Consider the following 25,021-nt stretch of genomic DNA (forward strand, 5'->3'; position numbering starts at 1 on the left):
CTGTCTTAGTGCCACCCTCAGTCTGTGGTGGTATGTAAACAGCTATGAAAAATACAGATGAAACTCTCTAGGTAGATAGTGTGGTTTACAGTTTATCATGAGATACTCTACCTCAGGTGAGAAATAGCTTGAGATTTCATCAGATATCGTGCACCAGCTGTTATTTACAAAAATACATAGCCCTCCGCCCCTTGTCTTACCAGATGCCCCTTTTCTGTCCTGCCGATACAGCGTATAGCGTTCAGCCACGACTCCGTGAAGCATAAGATATTACAGTTTTGAATGTCCCGTTGGTAGTTTAATCTTCCGCGTAGGTCATCTATTTTATTCTCCAAAGATTGCACGTTTGCTAGCAGAATGGATGGAAGTGGAGGTTTATTCGATCGCCTACAAATTTTCAGAAGGCAGTCCGCCCTCTGCGCCCTTTTTCCCACCTCCTCTTCACGCAAATCACGGGGATCTGGGCCTGTTCCCAAGAAAGCAGTATATCATTCGCGTCGGGCTCATCAGACTCGTTAAAGGAAAAAAAGCATTCTGCCAGTCCGTGGTAAGTAATCGCAGTCCTGATGTCCAGAAGTTATTTTTGGTCATAAGAGACGGTAGCGGCCACATTATGTACAAAATAAGTAAAACAATAAGTTACAAACAACTAAACAAAATAAACGCAAATAAACAAACAAAAAAACACAATCGGTTGGGGACACGTAAAACGTCAGCCTTCTCTGACGCCATTGTTACTCTACTGTATATAAGGGAGATGGAGTTGACAGTTTATAATTGTAACCATGGTGAATTCAATAATGTTTGTAAATCTATCAAAAGTAGAGAACTTTTCAGACCGTGAGTGGTCTTCCCTGAGGGGAATATTTTCCCTTAGAAAATTCCACTAAATGTCATTTTTTACCCCGTTAAATAATGAAACAACTATAAAAATGAAATTTCCCTACCAGACAAGGATTGTCCCGACTTTCAAGGATCCCTGTATGACAAGAAGTGCTGTTAAAGTACAGTATAATCATTGAAAGGGGAAAGCGATCCAAGAGAGAAAAAAGCATGCTTAATTGTTCATTTATATTCCAAACATTAGCCAACACAAATAAATACGGAATATTTCAGCTAACTGCCTTTGTCAAAGGATGGGCTCACTGCTCTGTGCTGGTTGGAATGCTGTGAAGTGTAACAGTATAACTTTAGACCATCCCCTCGCCCATACCCGGGCGCGAACCAGGGACCCTCTGCACACATCAACAACATTCACCCACGAAGCATCGTTACCCATCGCTCCACAAAAGCCACGGCCCTTGCAGAGCAAGGGGAACTACTACTTCAAGGTCTCAGAGCAAGTGACGTCACCAATTGAAACGCTATTTAGCGAGCACCACCGCTAACTAAGCTAGCCGTTTCACATCCGTTACAGAAGCAATATCATTTCCAGTCATCTCTGTTTTATGTATGCACAAACCAGTTATAATGTGTAATATTTAGGTCTTCCAAACACAGATTGTGCCCAATAAAGTCCCCATGCAGTGCTCTGGTGGGGCTGAGTTAATAGAAGGTTGTTGTGGTACTTTCAGTGGTGAGATTGACTCACTTTCCCAGGGGCAGACATATCCAGTGTTGATTAATGGACATCTGGAACAACTTTCAGAGCCCAGGTCTACTCCAGCAAATAGGGATTTCTAAAACACCAGAAGGAAAAATGGATTGACGTAGCCGCACACCATTTGTCTTTCTTGTTGTCGAACCAAAACATATTTTGGACATTGGGTAATTAAGGTGTAATGTGTTATGGTGGCTTTAGAGCCGCAGGGAGGTAACACGCCCCACCTATTAGCCTACTAAAGCCAAAAGCTGTTAAAGAGGGACTGCCCCTAAAACCCAACTAATCCATTTGAAAACGGCCTGTGTGGCATTGATATGAGTCCGAAACATTTATCCTAGTGTCAAAATTTACTACATAGTCTAAATAGGATAATTTTGGTATAAAGTTAGTCTAATCCAGTCTCATTCAAAACAGAGTTTAGAACCTGTGAGTGTGTCACAATGGGTAAATGAAGGTTGGGTTTGGATTACAATTATGTCAACAATTCATGCCCACGTTTGCCTATTAACACATAGTGGCACTGTGTTTTCTGGGAAAGGACTGGGCGAGTTTTCTTTGCATGGCCCAGTGCCCCAGGCGGGCGGAAACCTCTCCTTAGGAGGAACAATTGAATGATTGAAAATGAGCAAACTCTTCTAGAGACAAGACAAGTGTGTTTAGTACTTGCCCTTGCTCAGGAAATAACTACTGTAGTGAAAATGGGCTTTCCATAACTCTCATGAAACTACTCTAGATACACCAGTATAGTTTTGTAATGTTCGGTAGGAAAACAGTAGTGTTTCCAGTAATAATCAGGTAGAGTTTTTACTAATTGATGTTGATAGTAAATAAGTAGTCACAATACTATAGCCAGATTACACAGCTTTTTCGCAACAGTAGAAGAAGACAAAACAGGAAGTAGTTGGTTGTTGTTAGCTAGCAACTGTTGACAATCCCAAATGTAATTATCTTCCATCTTTCCTAGTCCTTATACAGGCACCATCTATAAATTGTTTTATGAATACCTTCATGTTGTTGATTGGCCGTTAATATAACTTTTTACCGTGTCAAAAAGATTGCTAGTCAAATCAGTCTTGTGTTGAGCCTAGCTGTTTGCTAGCCCTATTGAAATGTAGCTATGTAGCCTCTGTTTTTGTTGTGCTAGCTAATAAGTATGTGTGTTTTTATGCAAATGTACAGTATGTTCATATTGGTATACTTCCCCATACTACTTACCTCTTTTGTACAGGAGGCTGCTAAAGGGAGAATGGCTCATAATAATGGCCAGAACAGAGCTAATGGAAAGGCATCAAACACTTGGAAATCATGTGTTTGATGTATTTGGTACCATTCCACCTATTCCGCTCCAGTCATTACCTCAAGCCCATCCTCCCCAATTAAGGCGCCACCAACCTCCTGTGTGTTTTGACCTTTTGACAAGGAGGTCCTCGACATAAGACTGGAAGCCATTGTTGGTAAGATTAACATTGTTTATCAAATGTTTTTCTGTGTTAGCCGATGATTGATATGGCTTATAATTGGTTGTCTCTTGTGCTTGCCTTTATTTTCTTAAAAGTTATGTAGTGGAGAAATGTGGCTGCAACTAAAAAGAGGATCTGAAGATAGTTAAGTCAATGCTGAATGAAGGCAAGGCCTCAAAGGGATTAACAAAAAGTGTAAATATGTCATTTAATATGTGATTAATTTAATAAAGACTGAATGTGCAATTACATTTGTACGAGACTATTATTTCTTGTTTGATGATATAACTACAGTTAGAACCTTGAGGAAATAACATGTGAATAGTCAAACAGTAGTCAGTTTTCAATAGTAATTCAAAAGGGTTTATGTAGGAAATTAAAGAGGATGTAAGAAGGGCTATATAAATCGATTTGATGAGGATCAGGAGCAATTCAGTAGTGACCCCACACACACACACACACACACACACACACACACACACACACACACACACACACACACACACACACACACACACACACACACACACACACACACACACACACACACACACACACACAAATGGCAGTAGTAATTCAATAAGGATTGATTAGGCATACAGCAGTAATTTTTTAAACCTTTATTTTACTAGGCAAGTCAGTTAAGAACAAATTCTTATTTTCAATGACAGCCTAGGAACAGGTTAACTGCCTGTTCAGGGGCAGAATGACAGATTTGTACCTTGTCAGCTTGGTGATTTGAACTTGCAACCTTTCGGTTACTAGTCCAACACTCTAACCACTAGGCTACCCTGCCGCCCCATGTAAGCATTACGTAGTAATTCAATAGTGAACAAGTAGGAATTGTCTAGGTATGTTTAGGTTTTAAGTAGTTGATACTCAAAAGCTCAATAGTTACACAGTAGTCATTAATGGATAATTCTGTAGTGATTTGAGTAGGAAATATGCAGTGTTCACCAGTAGTGAAACATCCTAATTTATCACTCATTACTACTGAAATTACTACAGAAATCACAACGAGTAGTAAAAGCAGTAGGTTTTGTGTAGATCTTCCACAGTAACATATATTTACATGACTTGTTGAAATTCAGCTACTTTCAAGGCAAGGTGTTGTAGAATGAGTGTCTTATGAAACACATTCCAGACACTGTCTTTTGCCATCTTGCCATAACTGATTTGACAGAAATATCAGATAGCTAGATAGCTGCAGCTGGCTATCCTATCACCAGCTAGCTAGCTGCTGTCCGCTTGGCTAAACACAAGGTCAACGAAGGCTTTGGCCTACACGTAGAACTGAATTAGCTGACCATCTTGACATGGCAAGTCAGAGAAGTCCTCAACTTCAAAACTTTGTTGTCTCCATGGCAAAGCTAGCAAAGCTACGGCCCTTGTTTGTTGTGATTGAATGGCAAAGACACACCCAAGAAACACCCACATGAAACCACACCCAGAAAGACAACTCTTGTTTGCCTTCAGTCATGGCCCTAAAGAATGAGCCATCGTGTATTTTCCTTGGACTTCTTTTTCCACTACACACCCACAGTGTAAACACAAGCAAAGTGTTATTTTACTTTGGGCCAAAATTCTGGTGTTTTACCACCCTTCCTTCACACACAAATACTGTTCTGGGACCCACCTCTCACTGACATCATTTCCCCTCCACACAGTGAAACGTTGTCCAAACGTCCCTCAGTCAAGAGCGAATGAAGCTCAGCTTATGGCAAAGTATGTGTAATGTCTCTCAGCAGTATGGGGTATGCGGTCCAAAATCAATGACCACCAGTCTCTACGATTTAACCTTTTCAGGTAGCATAAACATTTTAAAAAAGGGTGAAATCTATACCTCTACATTGTGTGAATGGTCCTCCATAGTACATCACTGTTCGTGCCCTTGACATGCAGTTCTACTGAAAGTAAGTACTGCCACCTAGTGGCTCTGACCAGCTTGGTTCATAATGTTTATTTTATCAAGCCCAGTTGTCACACAATGCTTTATAGATACCCAGTCGAAAACTCCAAAGAGAAAGCAATGCAGATGCAATGCAATGCAGAAGCACAGTGGCTAGAAAGAACTCCATATGTCATGTAATATAGTAAACTCTTTCTTGTATTTCAATACACATTTTATGTGCAGGTCTGGCTGTGGACCAGAATGACAACCCAAACTCTGAGGAGTTAGGGAATAGGGTGTCATTTCTGGCTGAAGACATTGTTTAGGTTATCTGGAGGATCACAGTGAATGTTGAGACTCTGTAGATGGGATTCAAAAGGTTTGAGATCAACTGGTTTAGAGTCGCTCTTGGTTAAGGACTGAAGTGGGTCCTCCTGCTCATATTTACGTTTAACTTGGGGAGAGCCAATTAATATTAACTCAATTATTTTAGCCTCCAGCCCTTGAACCTGCTCTTCCCCCTGTGATTTTACTCACACACCACTAATGTCTCCTGTAGACCTTCACTCTCCCATAGACACTGTCTCACATGGACAAACGGAAGTTTACATACACCTTAGCCAAATACATTTCAACTCAGTTTTTCACACCTCTTGACATTTAATCCAAGTCTTAGGTCAGTTAGGTCAGTTAGGATCACCACTTAATTTTAAGAATGTGAAATGTCAGAATAATAGTAGAGAGAATTATTTATTTCAGCTTTTATTTATTTCATCATATTCCCAGTGGGTCAGAAGTGTACATACACTCAATTAGTATTTGGTAGCATTGCCTTTAAATTGTTTACAGCGGAGTCAATCACCACCTTCCGGAGACACCTGAAACCCCACCTCTTTAACGAATACCTAGGATAGGATAAGTAATCCCTCTCACCCCCCCCCCTTTAAGATTTAGATGCACTATTGTAAAGTGACTGTTCCACTCGATGTCATAAGGTGAATGCACCAATTTGTAAGTCGCTCTGGATAAGAGCGTCTGCTAAATGACTTAAATGTAATGTAAATGTAAACTTGGGTCAAACGTTTCAGGTAGCCTTCCACAAGCTTCCCACAATCAGTTGGGTGAATTCTGGCCCATTCCTCCTGACAGAGTTCATGTAACTGAGTCAGGTTTGTAGGCCTCCTTGCTCACACACACTTTTTCAGTTCTGCCCTCACATTTTCTATGGGATTTAGGTCAGGACTTTGTGATGGCCACTCCAATACCTTGACTTTGTTGTCCTTAAGCCATTTTGCCACTACTTTGGAAGTATGCTTGGGGTCATTGTCCATTTGGAAGACCCATTTGCGACCAAGCTTTAACTTCCTGACTGAAGTCTTTAGATGTTGCTTCAATATATCCACATAATTGTCCTCCCTCATGATGCCATCTATTTTGTGAAGTGCACCAGTCCCTCCTGCAGGAAAGCACCCTGGGATTTGCTTCGACCACAAGGAATGTTCAATTCTACTTTCTTCTTCAGATTTTATTGACAGTTGGAAAACAAATTCAACGTTGCATTATTTACCATTATGAATTGGGCTGGAGCATGGACCAGTGGCAGGGAAGATCTAAACCTTGTTGATATGCTTCTAGAACTCTTTGCCCACCTATCTCCAAGAAAACAAATTACAAATATATGAATCATCTCCGGTGGTTTACTAAGCATCCCTTTCATATCTGCCTCCTGAATGCTGTTAAACTTACCTGGAAACATTCCCTTTCCCTCCCATATTGCTGACATGTTCCACCATCTCAACCTCCTGCCAATAATCACACCTCCTAGTTGACTGCTACCTATAATATTCAATGTAGTATTCCTTCAACCTTGTATGCCCCAGTCTCAGCCTAGAAACTATGGTCTCCCTTCTGTCTACCCGAGGACCTCCCTGCCCTCGCATTTCCCTGGATCTTAAAAAGATGTAGGCCCTTTCCCTCCATTTCACACAGGGGCGGACTGGGATCAGAAATCGGCCCAAGCATTTCTAAAGCACTGGCCCATTCCGTCCCATCATTTTTTGCCTACCCCATTATAAGCCAAATAATGATTTTGCGCAAAACCCCCAATTTAGACCGGCCAACTGGGCCAAAAATGAATCAGCCCATATAGCTTTTGCCTGAACTGCCCAATGGCCAGTCCGCCCCTGATTCCACATCTCCTGCCACTTCTTAATAACAATCACTTTCCTAAAGTTAGCCACTTGGCCTCTGCTTTACTGGGACAACATTAGTATGTCTAAGACCCACTGGACACACAATGGTTGAATCAATGAAATGAAATGACAATGAAATGACGCTGAAACAAAGTGGAATAGACATTGAATTGACATCTGTGCCCAGTGGGGAGCTTTGTTGTTGGCCAAAAAATATCCATCTCTTCATTCCCCTCTACTCCTTGAAATAGTCCTTTCAATTCACACATACAGCATGATCTGCCATCTTATATTTCAGACCTGCTTTAGTTTGAATTCAGTCATCCTTGTTGTTTGTATATAGGCGTACACATGACATTTTTGGGGGGTTTCACACTGTGGATACCGGTCATCAAAATTGCTATGAGAAATCTTTTACACACATACACACACAAACTGGTCGTGCTGCTGCTCCAGTTTCAACTGTTCTGCCTGCAGCTATGGAACCCTGACCTGTTCACCGGATGTGCTACCTGACATCAAGAGCGGTAGAGATACTCTGAATGATCGGCTATGAAAAGTCAATTGACATTTACTCCTGAGGTGCTGACATGCTGCACCCTCGACAACCACTGTGATTATTATTATTTGACCATGCTGGTCATTTATGAACATTTGAACATCTTGGCCATGTTCTGTTATAATCTCCACCCGGCACAGCCAGAAGAGGACTGGCCACCCTTCATAGCCTGGTTCTTCTCTAGGTTTCTTCCTAGCCAACGTGCTTCAACACCTGCATTGCTTGCTGTTTGGGGTTTTAGGCTGGGTTTCTGTACAGCACTTTGAGATATCAGCTGATGTAAGAAGGGCTATATAAATACATTTGATTTGATTTTGAAACAAGGCACAGTGTCAATTCAATACAGCATTTTAATTACAAAGCTAGGCAAAAGGTTTTAGACCAACTGAAAAGCAATATAATAATTAAATTGCTCCATCAAATTACTAGTTCTATTAATTAAATGAATCTTCCTTGTCCTCCATATTTTCATATTTCCCAGCATTCATTAGGTAGGGAACATGGAGTTATTTCTGGGTCGCACAGCCTGCCTCTGCATCTCGTACATGTTCACATAAGATGATAAGAGGTCATCCATTTTGTAACCCTGAAGAGCAGAGTCAAATAGAGTAGTTGGGGTATGAACATAGAGGCAAAGTCACATCACATTCTGGCTCTTTTGAATAAGTCACATCAATGCAAGTGTTTGTGAAGGTCATTTAGTACACCCTCAACAAACACTACTTTCGATTTACACAAAATTGTAATGTATTGGTTTAAAGAAGGAAACATCTTTAATTTTGCCTCAAAGACATAATGGCCACTCACCAATGAGGTCTCACAAAGTAAAGTGTTCCCTTTGACCAGGTTGCCAATGGTGATGTGGAAGTAGGTGCTCCCGCTGGACCAGTTGGTGATGCGGTTGAACGGGTGCATGACCAGAAACTCCTGAGGTTTAGGTAAAGGTCAAAAGGAAATGTTTGGTTAAACAGAAAAGGTAAATACTTTATATTGCTGATGGTGGCAGAAGCATGATGTTGTCTTAATGTTGTGGTGCAGCATTTGGAGAACAAACGTGAGGGACAATGTTGTTGTCTGAAGAGATAGCATTGTATTGTACACAGCATCTCCTCTCTCTCCATCTTGGTTCGTGTAGGTGATTGTGACCTCCTCAGACCAATTGGCAGTACACCCAGAACATTGTTCAAGGAACCAAAAGGGATCTCAGTTTCAAGGTCTCAGCTTGGAGAGAAGAAGCCTCGTGAGGTATTGGTGGGTCACATGTAGGAACCAAATGTTAATGATGAATAATGTAAATCATGCAAATATAACTTGTCTGTGTAAGCAGTATATTAGAGAACTAACGGGACTGCCCCGGGAGAGCTCCCAACCGGCGTGTACTATGGTGCATTAAGTTGTTGGATTCTCCCCAGCTTGCTGATAATACAGAATGATTACTTTAAGTTTGACTTTGAGTCCCTGGTGGTAATTTCCATGGCACACATGTAAGCGTTCATATTTTTAGGAAACTGCACCTGATGTCAGCATAATTATATGACAATCTGTCAGTAAATGTACTATAGATTAAAGTAAAATACTCTGAATGTTGATCAAATCAAAATAATCATATAAAAAAACAATGGTACGTTTACCTTTGTTTTGGGGTTGATGAAGTTGACTCCTTGCTTGCTGATTGCAATCTGGATGATACTTGGGTAACTCGGCTCAGAGGTTTGCTGTGAAGGAAGAGCATACAGAAATTCACCAATGGGATGGTTGGTGTCTGTAGGTATCATTTTTGTATCGACTTGAGCTGTCTGCTAACGCACCTTAACTTCGAAGAAAGCACAGCCGAACGTTGGCCAGTGGCAGATGCCTTTTAGAAAGGCCACTTTAGCCTCGTCCAAGGTGATCCCGGCCTGCTTGTTGTAGGAGGCGATGATGTGCTATACGGGAAGAAGAAAACAGAAAGATTCAGAAATGTTGGTATTTCTTCATTATTATACTATATACAGTTGAAGTCGGAAGTTTACATACACCTTAGCCAATTACATTTTAACTCAGTTTTTCACAATTCCTGACATTTAATCCTAATAAAAATTCCCCTTTAATCCTAGATGTCCTGACCGACTTGCCAAAACTATAGTTTGTTAACAAGATATTTGTGGAGTGGTTGAAAAACGAGTTTTAATGACTCCAACCTAAGTGTATGTAAACTTCCGCCCAAATCTTTTATCATAATGGTGCGCTATTAATTTACTAAGAACACTGTTTGGGTAGTGGCTGAATAACTTGTCTTGAGATCATGATGGCAGTTCTAATTGCAGAAATTATGCTTTATTGGAATGAGCCATCTGCTTCGTAATGGAGAGAGCAAGAGATGTCTGACAAATATCATATAAAGTTCAATAATATGAGAAGGACTGACAGTGTACCATAGGTGTCTGTTATCTCCTCATCCTCCTCCTCCTTACCTTCTTCCAGTCCTCTGGGGACATGGTTTTCATCTCGTCAGCTGGCACCAGCTCCTTCAGCATCCTGGGAATCATGACAAACTGGGACCTGTCCGTGTCCACCTTGACCCGGAACAGCAGGCCAGCCAGGCTGGTCATTTCCTCCTTGGTACACTTGTGGTAGCCACGCAGGTACTTGGGCAACTCCTGAGAGGAGAGGTTTGTGTATGAGTTATGAGTAACTGGGTTCTGGGTTCACCCCGCTTACTCACTATTTACAGCGGTTTGAATAACAGGTTGAGATGCGTAACTCTTTAGCGTAATCATTACCCATTGACGCACGCCGATGGGAGATCTGAATGATGAATAAAAACTAAATCTACTGCTAGAAATGTACAGTAGTCTGTGTGTGTGCCTGTCTGTCTGTGTCTTTCATGCCCGACCTGTGGGAAATGGAAAGTGAGGTCAGCGGTCAGGTCTCTTCCTGGGGTCACGTTGAACCACAGCTTCCTCATGAATATAACCAGGTAGGGCATGGTGGCTGGACCTCCTGAAACACAAATGTTCATCAGTCCAGTCCTTATAGCATAGCATAGTATAGTTTAGTATAGCATAGCTTAGTATGGCATAGTGTAGCATAACATAAGTTTCATCCACTGACAACTTGGTGGGACTACTTTGACCTTTTGCTAAACATTATATGATGTTTTTGAATATTTTAGGGCTACTATGTACATATAAGGACAATATGGTGGATGCTAGATGTTATTGTACAGTGGTTCTTCCTTTAAAAGTCGTGGCATACTGCAGCACAGCTGGCGAGGTGCCGTAGAGTTCTATGGCACGTTATTTAAGTATCAGCCATTGTTGCCTGAATGACGCAATCTGCCACAATCTGCCACCATCTGCCACCATCTACCACAAACGGTTGCAGCATGAGCTCAAAACTTTATCTGTTAAATTCAGGACTGCGCCTTACCCTCTGTTTTACCTCCTTTCTTCGCCTCTCTGGCTCTCTTCGTTTTCTTAGGTTGGTCTGTCGTCTCCCTCAAACTGTCAAAGAAGTAGTTTTGGTCGTGTAAGCTCACCACCTGAAAGCAACAAGGAGAGAGAAAAAATAAACATACATTTACTTGCACTACCCGAACTAAACCAGTTAAATGAGCTTGAATTTAACCTTGTTTGGCGTTTTCATGAAGAGACTGTAACCGTCCGCTGAGGCCAGAATGAGCTTGTAGGCAATGCTACGAACAAGGTCACGAATCCTAGACGTTGATGTCACCTCGAAGAGCTAAATAAAGAATTGACACATTTCATTTATTTCATTAAATTTATTTAACACGGACAATGAGCATAATTAATGAACATTTCTGTGTTATTATATTTCTGTAGATTTAGCCAGCCAGATAGTTTCCACTGTGACAAAAGGTCAGATACCATATGAAAGTGGATTTGAGAAATTCATAGTGATCATAGGGATCAGTGACCATAAGTATCAGTGATCATAGGGATCATAGGGATCAGTGACCATAGGGATCAGTGATCATAGGGATCCGTGATCATAGGGATCAGTGACCATAGGGATCAGTGACCATAGGGATCAGTGATCATATGGATCATAGGGATCAGTGACCATAGGGATCAGTGATCATATGGATCATAGGGATCAGTGACCATAGGGATCAGTGATCATATGGATCATAGGGATCAGTGACCATAGGGATCAGTGATCATATGGATCATAGTGATCAGTGACCATAGGGATCGGTGATCATATGGATCATAGTGATCAGTGACCATAGGGATCCGTGATCATAGGGATCAGTGAACATAGGGATCGGTGATCATAGGGATCATAAGGGTCAATGATCATAATAATCATAGTTATCAGTGATCATAGTGATCATATGAGGCAAAGAAGAAGCTATCTACCTCAGCTCTGTCGTTAGGGAAGTGGACTTTATGGAAGATCTGGTTGCTGTCCTGTTGAATGGCGTCCACCTCCACCTGATGGGGAGGCAGCTTCCTGGGCTCCATACTACAACAAGAGGACAGTATAGCGTTCATTTCCCCCCAATCATTTTAGTATTTAACATCTCAATACCATATTTTGTAGCGTCCTCAGGACAGCTCCAGCAACCTCATCCAAGATATTCAGATTGAGACCTCTTGGTGTCATGGCTTTGGTGTTGGATTTGTAGGGACATTTAGTTCAAGACCTTTTCCCACTGCCTCCCAAATTCACTACAGTGTGCTTTGGAGCCCCACCTGACTAGCATTTGTAGCCGTTGCAGGCAGTCTGCAGCCAGGGGCTCTCTGGGCCGTGACTCTAGGAAACGCTGGGTGTACCTCAGCAAGATCTGACTGGGGGGGAAGAGGCCGGTACACAGCCAAAGGAGCTGCCAACCATAGTCTACACTCATTCTGTGAGAGGGAGGAGGAGAGAGGGAAGGTGAGATGGATATAATAGAGAGTAGAGAGAGATTAGAGCGAGGGGGAAGAGAGTAGAGCGAGAGAGGGAGAGAGGAGAGAGGGGAGAGAGAGAGTAGAGCGAGGGAGAGAGAGAGGGCCGGGGGAGAGTAGAGAGAGGGGGAAGAGAGTAGAGAGAGGGGGAGAGAGTAGAGAGAGGGGGAGAGTAGAGAGAGAGGGGGGAGAGTGAGAGAGAGAGGGGAGAGTATTATAATTATAATAAATATATAATTATAATTAAAAATAGAACATCAGACATATACTGTACATCTCTGTGGTTACTTCATGAGAAATAGCTGACATGGCAGTAGATTACCACACATACCTGCTGTTGTTACTGGTCATCTGCCTCATGATCTGGCAGTAGACCTCGTCCTGTAAAGGTACATGCTGAGTGGCCGCGCCAAAGATCTGGTCAGTCAGCTCTATGGGCTGACGCACCTGTTTGATGGGGTAATCTCCCATGTACTTTAGTATAGGTGAGGGAAAGGCTAAAGACAATAGCAAACGTTTAGAAAACTCCACTTGGAGAGACATATTTATTAGGATAAGTTGGTAACTGCTACGCCATTGTAAAAAAAGTATTTTTATTTATCGTTTAAAGGTCTCCAGTAACAAAAAGTCCAGGTGTAATCCCTCCCTAGTGTCTTCAACACCTATTAAAAATCTTCCTTGTTGTTATCCAGTGTTCGCCTCAATATCAATATGAACATCAACCGTACATTAAAGTGGAAGCTGAGGGTTTACAACTTGATGTTAGATGGTTTCTCAACCTGAAAGTAGCTGAAGTTGGCTAAAGTTAACTGAAGTTTGTAGTGGCCGTTTAAAGCAAACCCTAACCAGTTTGTCGTGGCTCGTAGACTACTTCAGGGCGAGGAACCATCTAACATCAAGTTGTAAAATCCTGTACTTTCCCTTGAACAAATAAAGTATTTGAGTAAAGGATATCAGTGAAGGAGATGCAGGCCAGATGGCTGAGGTCGGTGTTGCCCACCAGACTCTTCAGTAGGGGCTGTTTAATGGGTTCTTTGGAGGCAGCCCAAAGTTTCTCCCTGCCTCTGGCCTGCGCCCCGCGGCCCCCTTCTTTACCAGGCTGCCTAAGGGAAACCAAGGAAATAGCTAAGGTTAACTTGCTGTCTTGAGAATAGTATAACCAGAAAACATACTGTTAACCCTGCAAACTGTAGTAGTGAGATAACTGGTCAGATTACTGTCACATTGGAATACTCCTTTGTTAAATCGATGATTCATTTACAAATGTTTGTGGTAAATATTAAAGTTAAAATGGTTATTGGTGTCGTTGAAATAGTAGTGAGAGTGGATTCTACCTGAAGTAGTCATAGGCAAACTCTTTCAGTGAGACGGGGGACACGGCCTCTTCCCTGGCGGGTGCGTTCTGAGCCACTGTCCTCTGATCTGGGCTCAGATTCAGCAGACTCTTGTGGTTCAACCAAAGAAAAACACAATGTTAAAACGACCACAAGATGGTAGTCTTCCCCTTCCACAATCCCTCGAAGAATAGGGACTTGATGTCGACTTGCCCCACGGTCTAACAATGCTCACAAGTCCGCCCAACATATGGGCAGCATTCCAACTGGTTAGATGTAAGGTATAAATCCACCAAGGGACCATTACGTTGTTTCCTGTAGGGACAACTATCTGTAACGGAATGCATCCATGTTCACTTATTAGCTTATAAGAATCTTATCATAACTACGGCACTACATTGCAGTGCTAGCTGTGTCACTAAAGATCCTGGTTCGAGTCCATGTTCTGTCGCAGCCGGCCGCAACCGGGAGACCCATGGGGCGGCACACAATTATCACAGTGTTGTCCAGGTTAGAGGAGGGTTTGGCAGGCATTGATGTCCTTGTCCTATCGCGCACTAGATGTTTCCTCCGACACATTGGTGCGGCTGGCTTCCGGGTCTAAGAGGGTATTCTGTCAAGAAGCAGTGTTGCTTGGCTGGGTTGTGTTTTGGAGGACACATGGCTCTCGACCTTCACCTCTCCCGAGTCCGTACGGGAGTTGCAGCGATGGGACAAGACTGTAACTACCAATTGGATACCACGAAATCGGAAAGAAAAAGGGGGAAGAAATTAAAAATGTAATCAAATAAAGAATCTTATCATGCACAATCCCATTTGTATCGCCCTCTTATTTGTACTATGTGTGCACTGTTTAATTAGCCTAGTCCCAGACAACACAAACAGATTTGGGACCAGACTATTATTCTATGACCTATTCTTCTAACCATATGAATTGAAACATCACTCGAGTGAAGTTTTCAATAAGTATTTTAAGTCTAGAACATTCTGTTAGAGTCTAGAACCGTCTTACCAGTGTGGTATCGCTGGGCTTGTCAAGGGTTGGCAGAACCAGGACGGTATCCGTGGAGACGGCGCCGGTGTTCCCGGTGCGCTCGTTAGTGCCTTTGATCCAGCCCCGGTCAGGGGAGTACTCTCCGTCCTTCAGGATGACCAGCATGTCCCCTCGCTTGTAGCTCAGGAACGTGGGGTCGTCTGCAGTTTGAGAGAGAGAGAGAGAGAGAGACACAGAGAGACAGAGAGACACAGAGAGACAGAGAGACACAGAGAGACACAGACAGAGAGAGAGACAGAGAGCGAGAGCGAGAGAGACAGGGCGAGAGAGAGACAGAGAGAGAGAGACAGAGAGAGAGACAGACAGAGAGACAAACACACACACAGACACAAACTCATGAGAGACAATACAGCCACATTACCATAATCATGTTTATACATGAGTCTCCGTTATGAGGCTTACATCTAATGGTTGTATAAAATGAATGAGTAAAGATGAAACTATTTGTGAAATTATGTAATGTCATTTTAGACTGTTTAATGAAGGACACTCCAATTCTCTGTCATTGGAGTTTAACTAAATCAGAGGACCGCCCATGAGCACAGTTAGGACCCAGCGTCATGGGACAGCCCTTTTCTATGTTCCGAATAAAACCCCACCTGGGTTTTCCCACCTCAGATCAGCTTACCTCGATAACTACGAGAGGGCTAAGGTTTGAGTAGAGACCAGCCTACCTCGATTTCCACGAGAGGGCTAAGGTTTGAGACCAGACCATAAAACCTGAGTATAAGCTAAGGTTGTAATGGTTGTTGAAACTCTAAGACTATCGATACTGACAGAATAAGAACAAGTCTTTGACATTAATTACTAGTCTGCAGCTAGGAATTCGGTATCATTGAACGCAAAGACCGACAACACCGAAACATATAACGATATGAATGAATGTTACTCTGAACTATACATTCTAACCACGGCAGAGAGAGAGAGAGAGGGCGGGCAAAATCACCAACAGAAATGAACTTTTCAACAGAGATCCCGACAACACACTAAGTGTAAATATACATATATTGATTGCAATTATTCTCAAATGAGTGAGCGTTCATGTGCAAAGGATTAGCATTTCAATTGTTATAATTATCAACTTTGTAGTGTCTCATCTCAGTTGACCCGCTCTTCTCTTTTGTCCACCAAGCCGCCATGCCGGTTTAGCCCACTAGGGCACATTCCCCTATCATTTCCTTGTAACCATATCTACTGTTTGTTATGCATTTCTGTGAATTACTTAGTTAGTAAATAAAGGATTTAAGACAATTGATGTATGAATGACTCATAGTGAAGACTGGGTTCGTGCAGATAACCAACAATTTACGACGTTTGGAATGAGACTAACGTGAGGTAAATAAGAATTCATTCAATCGAAGACTAATTGATCAGATGTTAAAATATCTGAAAGTTATATTAGGAAAATTATAACTTTGTAATCTGAATATTTTCCTTGATGCCCCGACTTCCTAGTTAATTACAGTTACATGGTTAATCAGTTTAATCGCATAATAATAATTACAAAGAGTTATTTGATAAATAAGTCTTCAGTTTTAATGATGCCAAAGACACGACAAGAGACTTGTCCCGAAGCCAGTCCTGCATTGTCTTGGCTTTGTGCTTGGGGCCGTTGTCCTGTTGGAAGGTGAACCTTCGCCACAGTCTGAGGTTCTGAGCAGGTTTTCATCAAGTATCCCTCTGTACTTTGCTCCGTTCACCTTTCCCTCGATCCTTACTAGTCTCCCAGTCCATACTGCTGAAAAACATCTCCACAGCATGATGCTGCCACTACCATGCTTCACCGTAGAGATGGTGCCAGGTTTCCTCTAGGCGTGATGCTTAGCATACAAGCCAAAGAGATCAATCTTCGTTTCATCAGACCAGAGAATCTTGTTTATTATGGTCTGAGAGTCTTTAGGTGCCTTTTGGCAAACTCCATGCGGGATGTCATGTGCCTTTTACTGAGGAATGGCTTCTGTCTGATCACTCCACCATAAAGGCCTGATTCATGGAGTGCTGCAGAGATGGTTGTCCTTCTGGAAGGTTCTCCCATCTCCACAGAGGAACTCTGGAGCTCTGTCAGAGTGATCATCGGATTCTTGGTCACCTCAACGAAAAAGGCCCTTCTCCCCCGATTGCTCAGTTAGGCCCGGGCGGCCAGCTCTAGGAAGAGTCTTGGTGGTTCCAAACTCTTTCGATTTGTGAATGATGGAGGCCATTGTGTTCTTGGGGACCTTCAATGCTACAGAAATGTTTTGGTAACCTTCCTCGCATCTGTGCCTTGACACAATCCTGTCTCGGAGCCCTATGGACAATTCCTTCGACCCCATGGCTTGGTTTTTGCTCTGACATGCACTGTCAACTGTGGGACCTTATACAGACAGGTGTGTGGTTTTCCAAATCATGTCCAATCAATTGAATTTACCACAGGTGGACTCAATTTCGAGTCTCATAACAAAGGTTGTGAATACTTATGTAAATAAGGTATTTCTGTTGTTTTTTTATTTACATTTGCCAAAATGTCTTAACCTGTTTTCACTTTGTCGTTGTGTGGTATTGTGTGTAGCTTGATGAGGAAATCATTTTCATTTAATCCATTTCAGATTAAGGCTGAAACAAAATGTGGAAAACGTCAAGGGGTCTGAATACTTTCTGAATGCTCCGTATATAACAGAAACCATATTAGGTCATGCATGATCCCCAGCCAAAAACACTTACTGTATATGAAGGGTTCTTTTAGGATATTGTTTTCTGTTAAACACTGACTACCTACTACCTGTTGTTATCTGATGGGGACAATTATATTGTTTTCCACTCCATTCAATGGAAAACATCCAGGTTACCCACCCCTCTTAAGCAGTGCTACACAGCATGGCTTTCACCCATCTCATCCAAATGGATGAACCTCAGTTATGAAGTGTCTGTTGATATACTAGTAAGTATTATGAATCTGACAAATACATCCATCTACTGTAACTTACCCTCTGTAGCTCAGAGATACAAAGCTTAACCCTAGACAAACTTATCCAAAATCAGTGAACCTCAGCTGTGAGGTGAGTTGATCAAGTGTTTTATTGACATATTCTTACCCTGTCTGTTGATGTCCTGCAGGGCCACTGCATAGACGGAGCGCTCCCTCAGGCCCTCCAGGTACCACTGGATCAGGTCAGCCATCTCCCCTGCCTCCACAGACTGCAGTAGGAACTGCCCTCTCAGTGTGGCCAGGCTCACAGACTGACTGTTGCCGATCCTGCCGTCGTCACTGATGAACATATGAAACGTATGTGAAATGTATGTAATAACTTCATGGTGGATTTAATGTCAGTATGAGGGAGTATGTGAACCATGACGACTAGTTTCTGGCTATGTATTCTGGGCCCTGTTGGAATACTTAAGAAATGCATCCTTCCTTGTTTCCTTGAGGTAAACAGACCTATAAGTGATTGGATAGCTGTGAGTAAGGTTATCACTCCATTACCTCAAAACCAACCAATTCAGATCAGTGATCACTTCGAAGGGGAGAAGGAAGGATGGATGCATTTCTGAAATATGTAAACAGGGCCTTGGAATAGCCTGTTCATACCTGGACTTGTTCACCCCAGTCACCTCTGGGTAGGGCAGCTCGAGGAGCTTCTTCTCCTTCTCGTCCTGAAAGGAGATCCCATTCCAGTTGATGGCCACAATAAAATTACTTTTGGATAGAGGAGGTCCTGTGAGTATACAAATACCTTAGTTATAAAAATCGTCTTTGACAAATAAAATAAATATTTTGCCTGATTTAAAACCAACTAAAAGCTTCATCATGAAAAATGATAGAAACTTCACTTGGTACATTATGCGGACATATTCCTGTTAGACTTACCTGACATTTGCGTAACCTCGTAGAACTTGGAGAAGAAGATGGGCCATTTCTGACGAGCGTAGTCAACTACGTCCCCCTTCACGCTGTCTGTGCTCCTTCTGCTGTTTATATAAGGACCCTGTGAGAATGATTAGGATCATTATTATTTGAATAATTTTGTCTGGCATTAACTTTCCTTTATTCTAATTAACTTAACGTTTCAATGTAATTATTTATTTAACTTTGCTTTACTTTACTTGATAGGGATAGCACACTGAATAGCAGGAATTTTAGAAGATAATATACTACAGGTGGTCTGGTCATTACTTATTGCACCAGTAAGTAGCAGTACCTGTGTATGTGCTGCGGTGACCAGCTGAATCCATTTTCCTTGTGACTTGGTCTCAATAAGTTCAGTAGTGATGCATTCCCCCACCACCTTCTTGGCACTTTCTACACTGTTGGTCGACCCAAACGTCACATAGTAGTACATCGCTGCCAGCTGCACAAAGTCATCCTCCTGGATGACAAAAACAAATAAATGCAAAGTCTGTTTAGGTCCAATTAATAAAGAAAACAGTTTAGTTGTTTAGTTAATATAATTTCCACTTCAAACATATGCAGTCTTTATATCTTTTCTTTTTTTCAACAATAGTGGTAATTGATTTGTATTATTTTATGATTTCTTACATAGAGTTCAGTGATACATTGTGACTCCTAAGATTCATGCTTGGTTCATGGTCAACCTACCCTCGAGAGTAGTGGAGGCTACTTTCACAATGTCACCTTCAGTGATATGATATCCACATTGTCTGGGTGGGTGGAGTCTTGTACTGTTTTTTACGATTGTGTTTTCCTTTCCATGTATTGTACAATAATGTTTATTTTAATGTGTATATGTGTGCATTGTATTTTGATGTGTATTGTTGTGCTAAACAGGGCTCATCTGGAAAAGAGACCTTGGTCTCAGCTTTAACTCCCTGTCAAAATAAAGGTTCAATCAAATAAATAAAACAACGACGCACCTTCTCAGAATGGTACTCACCTTCTCAGAATGGTAATCACCTTCTCAGAATGGTACGCACCTTCTCAGAATGGTAATCACCTTCTCAGAAAGGTATGCACCTTCTCAGAATGGTACTCACCTTCTCAGAATGGTACTCACCTTCTCAGAATGGTAATCACCTTCTCAGAATGGTAATCACCTTCTCAGAATGGTACTCACCTTCTCAGAATGGTAATCACCTTCTCAGAATGGTACGCACCTTCTCAGAATGGTACTCACCTTCTCAGAATGGTACTCACCTTCTCAGAATGGTACGCACCTTCTCAGAATGGTACGCACCTTCTCAGAATGGTACGCACCTTCTCAGAATGGTACTCACCTTCTCAGAATGGTACTCACCTTCTCAGAATGGTACGCACCTTCTCAGAATGGTACGCACCTTCTCAGAATGGTACTCACCTTCTCAGAATGGTACTCACCTTCTCAGAATGGTACGCACCTTCTCAGAATGGCACTCACCTTCTCAGAATGGTACTCACCTTCTCAGAATGGTACTCACCTTCTCAGAATGGTACGCACCTTCTCAGAATGGTACGCACCTTCTCAGAATGGTACGCACCTTCTCAGAATGGTACTCACCTTCTCAGAATGGTACTCACCTTCTCAGAATGGTACGCACCTTCTCAGAATGGTACGCACCTTCTCAGAATGGTACTCACCTTCTCAGAATGGTACTCACCTTCTCAGAATGGTACGCACCTTCTCAGAATGGTACGCACCTTCTCAGAATGGTACGCACCTTCTCAGAATGGTACTCACCTTCTCAGAATGGTACTCATCTACTCAGAATGGTACTCACCTTCTCAGAATGGTACGCACCTTCTCAGAATGGTACGCACCTTCTCAGAATGGTACGCACCTTCTCAGAATGGTACGCACCTTCTCAGAATGGTACTCCCCAGACTTGAGGCCTCTGATGACCTGTCTGTAGATGAGATCTGTGCTGACGGCATCTATCGAGGAATCGTGCCAGGGCGTAAACAACTCCTTGCGGAAGTAGAGTCTCCAGGAGGCGTGCTGCTCCTCCTCGCCCTTCCGCCTCACTTCCTGCTCGCACTGCGAGATAGCGTCCATCACGTGCTTCCCGCCACTGCCTAGGGACCACACCTGGAAACAGCAGTGTCAAAACATGTCAGAGCTAGTCAAAACATGTCACAGGGCTAGTCAAAACATGTCATAGGGCTAGTCAAAACATGTCACAGGGCTAGTCAAAACATGTCATAGGGCTAGTCAAAACATGTAACAGGGCTAGTCAAAACATGTCACAGGGCTAGTCAAAACATGCCAGGGCTAGTCAAAACATGTCACAGGGCTAGTCAAAATATGCCAGGGCTAGTCAAAACATGTAACAGGGCTAGTCAAAACATGCCAGGGCTAGTCAAAACATGTCACAGGGCTTGTCAAAACATGCCAGGGCTAGTCAAAACATGTCACAGGGCTTGTCAAAACATGTCACAGGGCTAGTCAAAACATGTCACAGGGCTAGTCAAAACATGTCATAGGGCTAGTCAAAACATGTCATAGGGCTAGTCAAAACATGTCACAGGCCTAGTCAAAACATGTCATAGGGCTAGTCAAAACATGTCACAGGCCTAGTCAAAACATGCCAGGGCTAGTCAAAACATGCCAGGGCTAGTCAATGCAAGTCAATGTTAGTCAACTTCTGAAAGCTAGTGAAGATGCTAATAAATGGTAGTCAAATGCTATCAATGTTGTTCCTTTTCAATCTCAATATTGAACTGACACTGAATGAGCAACTTCAATTTCTCAATCCACAAGGCATGATGCTAGTACCCAGGACACCACAGTTAGGTATCCCCTTGCCATGCAACTAAGAAGAGTACCTATTGACACTGTTGTATTTATTATGTATCGTCTTTGTCAATACAGATGTAGGACCTTAATTTGATCACCCTGTTGCAGGAGAACTTTCCTGTAATGCAGGAGATTTCAAACTTGTAGTGTATTTGAGTTGTAAAAAAGCTTCTGGAGTTATTAATATCCACTTAGGAATTACAGAATTGTTTTTCCCTTGCGAAAAATATATCAACCCCTTCAAAAATATCCATTCATTATAATCCACCCAATAATTCACATTTTCCTGTTGCTGCAGGATTATTTTCCTGCTGCAGCAAAGTAGCTCAAATTAAGATCCTACATCTGTATGTACTCGTTTTAGTTGCATGGCTAGGTATCCCCAAAACCCTTGGGGGTTTCCTTCACCTTCTCATAGAAGCCGATGTAAAGAGAGAATCCGTAGGTATCCTTGATGTTGACTTTCTTGGCCAGAGCCTGGCACACCTCAGCAGAGGTACAGGCTGAGTCAACAGGCAGACTGACACTAAGGCCATCCATCAGGGCCACAGATACTTGTGTGGGCTTCTTGGTCTTGACGGCCTACATGTGGGAAGGTGGAGACATGGGAATAATTAGTCCTTGCAGTATAATAACTACTTACGACAGGACCCATATTGCTCTGTACTGCACATACGCAGTTTTGGTGTCCTGTCTCCCTACTAATACAGTCACTGTCATAAGATTCATTGTAAGATCACCTTATTCGTCAATTGTACACAAGGTCGAACCGAACATTGACTTCCATTTATTCCAACCCTTCCAAAAGACATGTTAGGGGTTGGACAGGTTGGAACAGGGGGCTACCACACTGGGCCCCCGTGGAGCAGTTGTTGTGTGGGGTTTAAGTGCCATGCTCAAGGGCACAACGGCAGGCACTAGCATCTAATATTTGATACCAGCAACACTCTGGTTGCCAGCTCACTTCCCAACAGATTTTTCCAGGCAGATCCAGGATTCGAACAGGAAATCCTCCGGTTGCTGGCTCACCTCTCTAACAGCTAGGCTACCTGTCGCCATAAAGATATGTCCGCAGAGCAAAAACAGAGAATCAATTTCATATGTTGGAGTAGGTGGGATATTAGCAGTGGTTGGCGCTTGTAGCTGTAGTTTAGCAACGGTCTCTCACATAACTCTGATGCGACCTCTCATCAATTAACATGAGTGCCAGTCTGTTTCTGATCAGTCAATGTATTGTTGTCTGACCAAACCTGCTCTGATGGTGATTTCAAGACAACTGGGAACTCAGAAAAATACGAGGTCAAATCATGACGTCAGTTGTCGAGTCGGAGCTCTGGAAAGAGACCTAAGTTCCCGAGTTGGAATTCCGAGTTGGATGACCGTTCGAAACGATTTTTCCGAATTGGAGCACTTTTTTTCAGAGTTCTCAGTTGTCTTGAACGCACTGAAGTCAGAAGTCAGAGATTTCCGAGTTCCCAGTTCTGAGTTCCCAGTTGTTTTGAATGCGACATTTGTCATGAATACTGTCCATAACCTGTAGTGTTGATACTGCTTAACAGCAGCAGTAGTCGACACCTAGCGACATCGTCAAGAGATTCTTTGGCTAGGGTGTTGGACCCGGGTTTGAGTCCTGACAGGCCTACCCCCCAATTCTATTGCATTGTGTCAGAAGGGAGATGGCACCCAGATGAGTATGTCTCTGTCATGGATCTTACCTGGAGCTCTATCCAACAAGGCAGTTCGCCTCGCTCCCCATTGGCCACGATGCGACGCAGGCGCTCAGCACAGTACGGACAATAGCTACTTGGCCCTCTGCGCAGGAAGCTCTCCAGATACTGTGGAATAGAATAGAATTACAGTGTATGTAATTGATTGAGTGGGGCCTGGGTTATAAATTCAGTATGCCTATACGTAAAAAACACAGCGCCTTAAGACATACAGCCACAGGTGAAAAAATGTCAACTTTAGCCTGACCTGTATAAGGAGTTCTGTTGGGGGGAAGATACCAAGACAGATGGACAGGAGGACCCAGCCTCTGAGGGAACTCTTCTGGTTCTTATTGTTCACCAGCTGTTTAATGATCTGACAATAGATCTCATCCCTACACGGACAAACAAGGACAGACAGGGCTCAAGTAGCTATCCATCAGTTTTGATTGGATCCAATTCATTTGCATTGCAACTGTAGCTGTAATCCTTTATTAGTTCTGAATGAAACCGTTTTGGGATGACAAACAAATTATTTTTGTAGACATCAATTAACTGGGAAATATCTGGGTAACATTGTTAACGTGTTGTAATTCGGTTTGTTACCTTATATCTCGTCTGGATAGGGCGTATCCAACAATAATGTGCAACTTTTCCAGGTCGGATATTGGCCGATCCAAAGTGCGCCCCTCTCCAATTAGAATGTCTTTCTCCTCCTCCGTCATAGTCTCCGGCTGGAGGAGATGAGGAGCACAACGAGACAATTAGCCGGTTTTGTCTGGAGCGGATACAGCTTATGTCATATTTGCCTTTTCGTCGCAGGTTAGGAAAACTTAGGCAGCATGTTAGGAGAAATGCAGTTTAGGAAAATTAGATTAAGGTTAGGAAAAGTGTAGGGTTAAAATGCACAACAACAAAAAAAATCTACTTTTGACATCAATTTTACATAAACTGTATCCCATCTGGACAATTAGCCTGTGCTGTTACATCATGGATATTCAGACTCATTTTAGTTCTGAGGATAAAATAATGTGTATGTAACATACCTCATCTACAATGGTCGAAGCTTTTCTGTTCCCCATTCCTTCTTTCTTTCTATTTTTCCTTAGTATTTTCTGATGGGAAAATGTATAGGACGAATTAGACATCTGACAAACTGTTTAGTGGGTGTATTCAGTCAGCAAAAACTCAGCACAACAGTAAACTATTAAGGGAATCAGTGAGTAGCGATATTTTTCCTGTTGCCCGTAAGGGATGAATAAAGTCCTATTGAACTTTGTTGAATGTAAGGTTAAGTCCCAGTAAGGCCTTATGTTCAGTACCTGATCCAGGCCCACTAGATTACTAAGCCTCCTGTTCTGCCTCTGGCCAAGGTTCTTCTGGATGATGGTGGAGGGCTCCTGGTTGATCTGTTTAGGCTCAGCGATGTCCCCCATGAACCTCAAGATGATCCACCACACTGTCAGACAGGCCTGGAGAGGAGCGGAGAGCAGCGGAGAGGAGAGGAATGGAGAGGAGAGGAATGGAGAGGAGAGGAATGGAGAGGAGCAGAGAGCAGCGGAGAGGAGAGGAATGGAGAGGAGCAGAGAGCAGCGGAGAGGAGAGGAATGGAGAGGAGCAGAG

At 42.7% G+C, this 25,021-nt stretch overlaps 1 protein-coding gene across 1 annotated transcript in view; it reads right to left on the reverse strand.

Annotated features, from left to right (window-relative positions):
* Positions 1–8,035: 8,035 nt before the first annotated feature.
* LOC124042066 (unconventional myosin-VIIa-like) overlaps positions 8,036–25,021 on the reverse strand; it is a 34,806-nt gene continuing 17,820 nt past the window's right edge. Inside the window, exons 24-48 of the mRNA XM_046360383.1 lie at positions 24,721–24,870; positions 24,445–24,513; positions 24,005–24,132; positions 23,667–23,793; positions 23,408–23,527; positions 22,101–22,274; positions 20,757–20,984; positions 19,164–19,331; positions 18,833–18,950; positions 18,554–18,680; positions 18,060–18,232; positions 14,947–15,128; positions 13,935–14,044; positions 13,555–13,703; positions 12,932–13,085; positions 12,406–12,561; positions 12,070–12,175; positions 11,315–11,428; positions 11,117–11,228; positions 10,581–10,687; positions 10,159–10,344; positions 9,514–9,630; positions 9,337–9,420; positions 8,513–8,632; positions 8,036–8,291 (exon numbers count right to left, since the gene is read on the reverse strand). Coding sequence (XP_046216339.1) covers positions 8,193–8,291; positions 8,513–8,632; positions 9,337–9,420; positions 9,514–9,630; positions 10,159–10,344; positions 10,581–10,687; positions 11,117–11,228; positions 11,315–11,428; positions 12,070–12,175; positions 12,406–12,561; positions 12,932–13,085; positions 13,555–13,703; positions 13,935–14,044; positions 14,947–15,128; positions 18,060–18,232; positions 18,554–18,680; positions 18,833–18,950; positions 19,164–19,331; positions 20,757–20,984; positions 22,101–22,274; positions 23,408–23,527; positions 23,667–23,793; positions 24,005–24,132; positions 24,445–24,513; positions 24,721–24,870 — 3,378 coding nt within the window. The 3' untranslated portion in view covers positions 8,036–8,192. The remainder of the gene's footprint in view (positions 8,292–8,512; positions 8,633–9,336; positions 9,421–9,513; positions 9,631–10,158; positions 10,345–10,580; positions 10,688–11,116; positions 11,229–11,314; positions 11,429–12,069; positions 12,176–12,405; positions 12,562–12,931; positions 13,086–13,554; positions 13,704–13,934; positions 14,045–14,946; positions 15,129–18,059; positions 18,233–18,553; positions 18,681–18,832; positions 18,951–19,163; positions 19,332–20,756; positions 20,985–22,100; positions 22,275–23,407; positions 23,528–23,666; positions 23,794–24,004; positions 24,133–24,444; positions 24,514–24,720; positions 24,871–25,021) is intronic.

The sequence above is a fragment of the Oncorhynchus gorbuscha genome, linkage group LG08 (genome assembly GCF_021184085.1).
Source record: "Oncorhynchus gorbuscha isolate QuinsamMale2020 ecotype Even-year linkage group LG08, OgorEven_v1.0, whole genome shotgun sequence".
Taxonomy (NCBI): Eukaryota; Metazoa; Chordata; class Actinopteri; order Salmoniformes; family Salmonidae; genus Oncorhynchus; species Oncorhynchus gorbuscha.